We start from the raw sequence: 10,428 nt of genomic DNA, 5'->3' as shown, positions 1-10,428 counted from the left end.
TTGTTACATGTTCATGTGCACAGCAGAAGTGAAAGGGCATACATCCTGCACTCATTGTGGTAGTATGGCACCAACCCGCGACAAAGAGGAAGACAGAACAGGATTGAAACTCACGAGCAAACTACATACAGCCCACCTCCAGGAAGCGGGTTGGGGGTGGGGGATAGTCTTCAGTAATTTCCTCATGTTAACATTGTACTTTGGCCTCATCTTTTCACTGCCCGTTTTCTTCGTGGAGTGGATGGTATACTTCGACACAAATGCTACAGCAATAAGCTGGGTGATTTCCTTAAATCCTGCAATAAAGGGGATATTTAGTAAGTATGTAGCCGGGTTGAGACATATTATTTTGACGTATGATTATTTGATCATTATACACTATACGTTGCCCCATTCCCGGTTGCATTACACGCGTGTTATACACTTTACGCCACGGCAATTCTTTAAGGTCAAGGTAGCCTAATTATGCGTGACATTGTGTATTTCGCTGACAGCAAATTTGGTTATTGTTTGTTTGTTTGTTTGTTCCCGTGATAATACAGTAAATTGTTGTGTACAAAAAACATAAATTGTGCTGCCTAAAATACTTTAAAATTATGGGTCAACCCCATAGAAAAGCATATAAACTCAATTTTTAGAGGAACATTTGTGGTCATTTTTTCCAGGGTCAAAATTTTCCAGGGCCCCCCTTTTTGCATCATGATCAGCCCCCCAACAAGTGATTGTGAACGGTCCCTTACGGTCTATATAGTGCAACATAATTATCCCATTTCGTGTAGCATGAAAAAGAAATATGATTTGTTATTTATACCAGAGATGAAATACTGCATTGAACTTGAACCTTTGCATAATTATTTTCAGTTTATTGATTGGACACAATTATTGAGGTGAGAAAAGAAAGTGCCTGTGTTGTACAATGCATCGTATTGTATCGGGGATAACTTGAAGGGCCCCCTATGTACTCCCTCTTCCAGAAAAATACAGCACTAAAAATGTTTGGAATTCAAAAAATATTATCCTGTTTTGCAAAATGAAACATGTTTCATTTTGAACTAAATAAAGGATTATGATTTATGATTATGAAATCCTATTTATGATTTAGTTCTAAGGGGTGGTGCAATAATTATGTGAATTATATGGGGGGCAAAGGTTTTTGGCAGGCCAAGGGTGGGGGAAAGCATTTTTGGCAGGTCGAAGGGGGGTCAAGTGATTTTCGGCAGGTCGAAAGGGGTGGGGGCAAGCAATTTTCGGGTTCCCAAAAATCTTAGTGTGTAAAGGGGGGTAAAGATTTTTGGCACGGAAAAGGGGGGGCAAAGGTTTTTGGCACGTCAAAGGGGGGGGCAAAGATTTTTGGCACGGCCAAAGGGGGGCAAGCGATTTTGGCAGACCACTTTGAGAATTCACCACCCTAGGGGTACACATTGCACTGAGCCCCTAACTGACAATGAAAGTCAAATTTTAATATTTGGTCAATTTTGGGAAATAATAGGGCGTTTTTCGTATGTTGTGGATCAAGCCCAAAGACTTTTAGTACAAAGATTAATTTCAAGTTATACATTGGCTTTGTCGAAAGATAAAAACGTTATGCATTGGCGTAGGAAGATTTTCAACACGGGGAGGCTGAAAATTGAAAAATATTTGGTGAGCCACCCGGGGTGTCTTAAAATTTTGTGACTTCAATTGTAAGAAAACATGCATTAAAATTCAAATTTTATTGTCAGTTAGAACTATTAAGGATTAGGATTTAGCTATGTTTCATATGGCAAAACAGGATATTTTTTTAATCCCAAAATTTCAAAAAATTAGGGACCGTTCACAAACACTTGTTAGGGGGGCTTGATGCAAAAAAGGGGCCTGAAAATGTTGACCCTCTTAAGGGGGCCCTGAAAAAAATGAGTTTAATATAATATGCTTTTCTATGGGTTGACCCATAATTTTCATGTCAAAAAAAGGGGGGCTGAAATTTTCAAGGTCTGTAAAGGGGGGTCCCGAAAAATTTTCTCGATGAAATGTTTTTGCATCAGGCCCCCTAACAAGTGTTTGTGAACGGTCCCTTAGTGATGTATTTTTCTGGAATTTGTATGTTTTTACAAAGAAAAGTGAAGGCGTAATATGTGATAAGTTCAAGTGAAAGGAAACGTTGAGGAGACAAGCATCAAATGTCAACAAGGCCTGCCTTGTTTACGTCTAGATTTAAAGGCGAGTGATCATGCCCGTAATAATGCAATCTGGTATGAATAAAGTCATGATGCTATGATGCTAGTGATCACTGGCAGTGGCGTAGATTTTATTTAAACAGGGGGGTAGAAAAATTCTTGAAGTAGAGTGAATCCATCACTTTTTTGGTGAAAGAATAGCGGACAAAGTTAAATTGGTGAAATGTGGTGAAAAAGTGCAATAAATAGGCCTATAATATGTCATTCAGATCATTCAACTCTTTGAATGAGTAGGCCTATGATCTTTCAGGTCCCTCTCTCCCTATTGATTGGGGGGGTGATGACACCCTTGGTATGAAACATGGTATCATTTCGTCGGTCGCAACACATAGTGGCGTACGTGCAGGACAAACGCAAAATACATTTCCGAGAAAAACGCGTTTGAAGCATATGCTACTAAGGGGTGGTGCAATAATTATGTGTACCCCGGGGGTGAATTATAGGGGGGCAAAGATTTTTGGCAGGCCAAAAGGGGGGCAAGCATTTTTGGCAGGTCAAAAGGGGGTCAAGCGATTTTTGGCAGGTCGAAAGGGGGGCAAGCAATTTTTGGCACAGATATTTTGGGCACTGTTTCTACATTACGCCCTAAAAGGCGTAGGAAAACGTTACGAACACGTTCAAATATGCAAAATTTCCTGCTCGCTGCGCTCGCATTATATGTTAAGACAATTTAAGGTTTTAAATTCGGGTTCCCCAAAATCTTGCATGTGTAAGGGGGGGCAAAGATTTTTGGCACGTCAAAGGGGGGCAAAGGTTTTTGGCACGTCGAAAGGGGGGCAAAGGTTTTTGGCACGGCCAAAGGGGGGGCAAGCGATTTTTGGCAGACCATTTTGAGAATTCACCCCGGGGTACACATAATTATTGCACCACCCCTAATAAGATAGTCAGTACTCCTCCAATATTATCTCTCAGTGGACCGATTACATTTGAAATTGAAGTTAAAGGATTAAGCTATTAAACTGTAACATAAATAGTTAAAAAGAAACGACTTTTACATGATATATTTAGCTCTAAACGTACGCTACTATATGAAACGGAAGATTTGGGGATTTCGGCGGATTTTTGAAGCGTAAGTCGCACGTACGCCACTATGTGAAACGGAAGATTTGGAGGTTTCAGCAGGTTTTTGAAGCGTAAGTCGCACGTACGCCACTATGTGAAACGGAAAATTTGGGGTCTTCGGCTGGTTTCTGAAGCGTACGCCACATTATTGACGGATGATGTGCCTAAATGTCAAATCCGATTTTCGCCGTTTCACATAATGGCGTATTATAATCGTACGTCAGTTTGTGAAACGGAAGATATTGGATTCTTACGGGATTGTTAACATAAGTCAATTAATTAATTAACGTTATTTATTAATTAAGTATAGTTGAGCTTTCTAACTTGGTATACTTGAAGAACTTGATATTATAAAACCGTTGGGCCAAATTTCATAAAATTGACCAAAATCACCGTTCGCCACTATGTGTTGCGACCGACGATTTATAATAACCGACTAAATTTATTATCTTTTCCCATACGGTAAAAAAGAGTGAAAATCACTCTTTGCTTATTGATATTGCCAATCAGTTTAGAGTGCGGAGCACTTTGTTTACTCGTTTGTTAGGGGAAAACTGGGTTATGGCGAACACCTTTCCTCTTGGGCTTCCAAACAGACAAAGGTGAATTGAAATTTGTAACATACAACCACAAAGTACGAATAAAGTTCTACAAAGTGTCAAACATTTATAAACAATACACATTCCCCTGGGGACTTATGGCCTGTAAAACAAAATGGCCGCGTTCGCGATTATACCCACAACGCCCTGTTGGGTAATAGAGGTTATCCATGTTCTATAAGCTGCATATCCTATCAACGACTGCTATACCTTGTTTAGGACATTCTAAAGAAGTACCTGCATGTACAACTATGACTGTTTCAAAATAGCCCGCCAAAGTCATGCAGGTAACTCCGAGGTCGTGCATTGAATTAGTTTGAATGAGGAATACTACGGGAACCAGTGCCTTTTGTTAGAAGTCACACATGAGTGAAGTGGATAACCTCTATTGTGAACGTTTGAGTTTTCCTGACACATTAATCAATGATTTCTACCTAATTTTCAGGTCCGTTTGCTGGTTTGTTATGCACAAGATTTAGTTCAAGAAAAGTGACGACGCTGGGGGCATTTGTTTTCTCCTTTGGTGTATTTTTGTCCGTTTTCTCGAGAACGGTTTGGCAGCTGTGTACGACACTTTGTATAATTACAGGTCTGTGTTTTTGTTATTTATTGATTATATTTAAATAAAGCGAACACGCACACACCCCCATCTGATGAACACCACACACCCTCTACCTTGCTCACCATACCAAGAAAGGGGACATAGTGAGTGTTCACCTCCTACCACCGGTAGGAAAGTGCCAATTATAGGAATGGCCTATAAGCTTAGGATGATCCGATCATCTCCAACATGTACTTTCCTCCGTGAAAATGGAGATTGGTATTTATTCATTTTCAATTTTGCATTAACCTTGTCACCCGGGCTTGTTACACATCGCAGAAAGATGTTTTGCTTGGAGTAACAGCACAGCGTAACGGCCGTGCGTGAATATTGAGGGCTAGAGGATTTAGTCTATGTCTAAAGTGGGTTTACTCACTTTATTCACACAATATAATGGAGCCTTAAAATGCACACTTTTGAACTAGTATGAAAACGGATTGGAAGAACTGGCATAAAATTTCGTAAGTTAGGAGTGGTGATTAAAAATATATCAAACCAAGATGGAAATTGCATGTGATGAAATGAGATGAGCTTTAACATGTTTAATAATAATAATTTATTTTCTCATGCTTACATTGCAGGTATTGGCAGTGCCTTAATATTTGCTCCGACATTGTTAATGTTGGGAGAATATTTTGATAAGCGATATGTCTTCGCCAATAGTGTCGCATTTTTAGGGGTCGGATTTGCTCAGATGTTAATGCCACGTTTTGCTCAATTTCTAAAAGATGTAGGTATTTAAATTGTATATGAGTGTTCCAAACTTACTTTAAAGCTAGCTTTTTTGACATTCTTTCTAATAATACTTACAAAGCGACTTAAAACTACATTCATGTTAAGTCCTTCATCGGTACTGCATAGTTAATTTTTTATACATTTCTGTTTTCCCGTCTACCATCCATACCAGACAACAGATTCAAGTTCTGAATATTTATGTTTTTATGTCTACGTCCCAAATAAATCATAGAAGCTACAATCAAGGAAATACATAGTTGGCACACTCTGACAATATGTTGGAACTCTTCATTGCCGCTCTGAGAGTCCTGTGACATATGATGAGAAGTTAAAACCTTCCCTTTTTCCCTTCCCTCCCCATTCTCCCTTAACGAATTATGTTGGGGAGACTGAGAGTCCAATGGGAAAAGTGCTTTCATCAACATTGAACTGGGGAAGAGGGGTACGGTGGCGATTTACATTTAGTATCCTGGAATGTGCTAACATCATTTTCCTTGATTGTAGGTTGTACAGTAAGACACCACAATGGGCGCTTTCTTCCGTGAGTATGCGCCGTTCTAAAAAAAAAGATTCTAAAATGGCGCCAACACAAATAATCAAATACAGAAGGTACTGACTTTTTAATAATAGGAGGTTTATGTTTTTATTTTTTTTATCTTACTTCCTTCTGTTTTTTGACAGATGTACGGATGGCGTGGTGCACTGCTAATCCTATCCGCAGTGTTCAGTCATGCCTTTGTTTGCGCAGCTCTTCTCAGACCTAATAAATCCAAATTATCTCCTCCTCACATTGGTCCACCACCAATCCCACAAAACAACGACTCCAAAGATAGTCGAAGTACTTCAGATCTTCACATGTATGATGCCATCGTAGAACAACATCCAGGTCCGCCGTCTAACTCAACAAACTCTGAATCGAAAGACGTTGAAACACGCAATTCCGGGCTTCATTTATATGACCCTAGTCCGATACCAAAGGAAAACAAAGATACTAACAGAAGTAATTCAGATAATCACGATCACATGCATGATAACATGTTGGAATATCAATCAACGTCAAGTCCGCTGACTAACTCTGCTAATACCAAATCTAAAGACATTGAAACAAGTGATTCCAGTCTTTACATGAATGACAGCATCTGGGAACATTCACCTCAATCTTCATCAGGCGCTTATACCAGCGTTGGATACCAACCCAATGAAAACAAGTGCTTCAGAGGCATTAATATTTTCCGCACATTTGCTTCAGATTTAAGACGTTACGTTTGGGACACATACGGCCTTTCACTATTAGTAACCAATATATTTTATATTGCTACAATCATTGGGTCATTTCTTGCTGGCGTTGGTTGGTTCACCACAAATGGTCACTTAGTAGCCAGAGCAACTACATCTGGACTTCCGGAAGATCAATCTGCTCTCTTACTTACGGTAATTGGTCTGAGTAGCATCATAGGACGCATTTCGCATGGGATATTAATCGACAAAGATATAATCAGTCGTGAACTTATGTTTGTTGCCGCGTTTGCTCTGACTTCTTTGTCAAGTTTCCTAAATCCAATCTCGGATACATTTTGGTTTTTGTCAATAATTGCGGCTACTTTTGGCTTTGGATATGGAATAGGTAATTCTCTCGTATTTGCAACGATGAGGGTAACGGTGGGAGCTCGGGAAGCGGCAGCAGCATTGTCTATTGGAAGTATGGCACAAGCTGTGTCTAACACACTGGGCGGAATGATTTCAGGCAAGTATTATTCGATTGTGGGTATTCGTCAAGATGTTCTTTCTGGAGCGCACCCAATTAACTGAGCACCAAGTCAATGCAACTTGGGTTCAGGCGGTTGGGCGCTGAAAGTACTTCTAATAGGAATGAATCAAAACCCGACCGTCCGGAAACAGTCGAGTTTTGATTTCATCCCTTAACATGCTTAACGGACTAGGGGATTCATAAACGAAAAAGATCTTCATTTGCCCCGAACAATTATATTGGCCTTTGTTAACCATTTTAATTGAAAATAGAAGTCCTTTGGTGACAGGCCCAAAAGGGTTGATGAGCGGATGGCCTGAAAATGGTGGTACTCTGCACCTATAATATGTGAGTGCACATTACGAATGAGCCGTAAACTCGGCAAATTGTATTCTGAGATACAGTGCAAAATGTGCCGCAAGTCGTATTCATAGGTGTCTCAATTAGGCGCGACATGTTTCTCATTTGATACCGTTTAAACCAATCAATAATCCTATTGCTGAAGAGGATAATAATCTTCTACATATAAAATTATTAAATAGCTCTAGTCGTTGTTTGCTTTGGCTAAATCCTGTTCAAGTGGTGGGTTACAATTGCATTGTATTTTGGCTGGGTATGCATAACCAACAATTAACAATGAGAGGACATTCCTGTAACTCGTTGACTCGGGATGATTTGAAATGACCGCCAATTATGACTTTATTACCAGCAAAGTGAAAAAGAGACACATAATAGAACCGAAAAGGGTACCATTTTGTTGAAGGAGCAGAGTTCAACAAACCATAACCCCGCTTCTGGATATCATTTGAAGACAAATGATATACTATTTTAAAGCTCATGATATATATTTTCTAAACACGAAATAAAACAAAATTGACCGGGCCGAGTTTACGGCTGATTCGTAGTGTCCAGTCACATATGGGGTGCATGTGAAGGTACCGTAGAGTTTTCATATCATGAATGTGTACACTGTTCCGGAATAATGTGCAGTGTGACGCTGTTATGGTATATGAATAGGCAGAATAAATACATGATGTGTTGGTCGGGGTAGAGCTGTCATATTAGGAATGCTATGTTGTATTGCTGGAATATGAATCGTCAAAATGAACCACAGGGTGTGGGTAGCGTGTTCATATCGGGAATGTGCGCTCTTCTGATCGTCAGTATGACTCTGGGTGTGGGTGAGGCAGAGTTTACTTACTAGGTATGTGACGCTATTCTGGAATATGAATTGTTAAAATAAACCCTGTGGTGGGATCGGGAGTAGATCTGGCTTTTATGTCAGGAATGTGACGCTATTCTGGAATTATAATTATGAAGCGTTCATCATATAGTTCAAACAGAACTTGTGACTTGTAAAGTATTCCATAAAATAAGACAGTAATTTGCGCAATTATAATAATTTTAATGCCAATAATTATTCCACTTGAATGTAAATTGATATGGATGTATTCTTTGTCTCTATTATCTATAACCATCGACAAAACATTATTTTTCTCTGGTATGTTAGCACATGGTTAGAGCATGGTTAGAGTAGGTCTGGCCTTTTGCAATCCGTCACAATAGTACGGCCTATAAAAGACGGTTTACATGAAGGACAGGACATGGCAAGCTTAGTTTCGTGCCTATTATTATTATCAACTGAAATTTCGATTGAATTCTCAATTTAAGAAGTCATTTTGGGTTTTTTTCTTTTTCTTTATTCCAGGTGTGCTTTACGATGTCACCGGCGACTACGTTGCGTCATTTGTTTTTGCTGGTAGTACGATTCTATCAGGCGTTATATTACTATTTATAGTACTGATTGTTTATCAACGATACAAAAATAGTACAAAAAGTGCTTGTTAAGAATCACAATTCACGTACTCTTTTGAGAGTTTTGATATGTCAAAACCAAACCAATAATCTTTCTGTTTTCTTGCTGTCAGTTTCGTCAGTTAGCAACTGACTTTTTCAAAGCTTACTATTGTCGTGGTGATCTAGCAGCTGATGACTTGCTGTAAGTTATGTCACTTCCGGTAGCGATGTTTGTCTTGCTAGCAGTCTCCAGCAGTGGATCATAACCATTATAGATCCCCTCGTCTCTGTTCATAATTCCTTGTCCATCCTCCTGATCTAAATTGATTCTTTGATCCATCTTGGGTTTTTTTTATAACTCTCTAAATTTTGTGACCCACCCTAATGATAATATTATTAACCCCGGGGATTAGCCCTGGTTAAAGACTGCTAGCAAGACTAACATCCCTACCGGAAATGACATAACTTCCCGCCAGTTGTCAACTGTTGGATAACCACAACAACAGCAAGCTTCTAAAAAGTCAATGGCTCACTGATGAAACTGTCAGCAAGAAGATTGTAAGTTTCTTCAATTGGTTTTGACAAATCAAAAACGCTTTTCGTTATACCAAACCTGGTATGAATCTGTTTCAATGCGCTCACTATAAAAGAACCGTATTAAAAAGAAAACTTAGTATATGAAATAATTATAACTCAGGCTGTATCATTATAAACATGTCAACAACAAAAAAAGTAACTAACCCCCTTAAATAATGGCTATTATTCAAAAACGGGCGATTGGATTACAAATCTGTAAAATGCGTTGGAAGCAGAATTTATTTCTGCGCATTTTGACACATCATTAAGGGCTGGGGTATGAACGTTTGGACAGTATTTATTGTGGGACATTAGAGCACATCAGACATATCGAATTGCATTCTGAATACGAAGAATGTCATTCTGATATCAAATAATTTTGATTTTTGAAATTCGCAATTTAATACACATTTTATGGCAAATCATTAAAATTGATATTTTGATATTTAACAGTACTTGAAGTAAACTTTATAAATCTGATGATTTATACTTAAAGTGTATGTAGGTGGGATGAAAAGCCGACGATCAATTGAAAATTTTGACTTTTCGTATTGAAGATATGGATTTTTTTTCCCCAAAACACCAAAAAATATTAGGTCTTTTTGGGAAAAAAAATCCATATCTTCAATATGAAAGGTCAACATTTTCAATTGACCGTCGGCTTTTCCTCCCTGCTACATACACTTTAAGAATATATCATTAGATTTATATAATTTACTTCGAGGACTGTATTATATCAAAATTTGCAAAATATCAAATTTTTATAATTTGTCATAAAATTTGTATTATATTGTGATTTTCAAAAAATGAAAATTATTTGATATCAGAAAGACATGCTTCGTATTCAGAATGCAATTCGATAGGTCTGAGGTGTTCTCATGTCCCACAAAAAATACTGTCGAAACGCAATAAACGCTCATTTTAGATCCCTTAATGTAGCAATTGTCTAAATATTGACGCTGCAGCATACATTTAAATCAATGTAACCCAAGATTTGAAAGTTGCAGTAAATTCTATTGATATGTATTCAGTATAATATAATAATAATAATAATGTGAATTTCTAATGCGCACATCTCCACCAAATCAATGGCCG

At 38.4% G+C, this 10,428-nt stretch overlaps 1 protein-coding gene across 1 annotated transcript in view; it reads left to right on the top strand.

Moving 5' to 3' along the window:
* Window positions 1-10,428, top strand: part of LOC140146675 (monocarboxylate transporter 13-like) — a 28,072-nt gene continuing 17,644 nt past the window's right edge. The window contains exons 1-4 of the mRNA XM_072168544.1: window positions 1-317; window positions 4,323-4,466; window positions 5,060-5,208; window positions 5,895-6,957. Coding sequence (XP_072024645.1) covers window positions 8-317; window positions 4,323-4,466; window positions 5,060-5,208; window positions 5,895-6,957 — 1,666 coding nt within the window. The 5' untranslated portion in view covers window positions 1-7. The remainder of the gene's footprint in view (window positions 318-4,322; window positions 4,467-5,059; window positions 5,209-5,894; window positions 6,958-10,428) is intronic.

Source organism: Amphiura filiformis, chromosome 2, assembly GCF_039555335.1.
Source record: "Amphiura filiformis chromosome 2, Afil_fr2py, whole genome shotgun sequence".
Lineage (NCBI taxonomy): Eukaryota > Metazoa > Echinodermata > Ophiuroidea > Amphilepidida > Amphiuridae > Amphiura > Amphiura filiformis.
The sequence above is the reverse complement of the archived record's forward strand: the minus strand, read 5'-3'. Positions and strand labels throughout refer to the sequence as shown.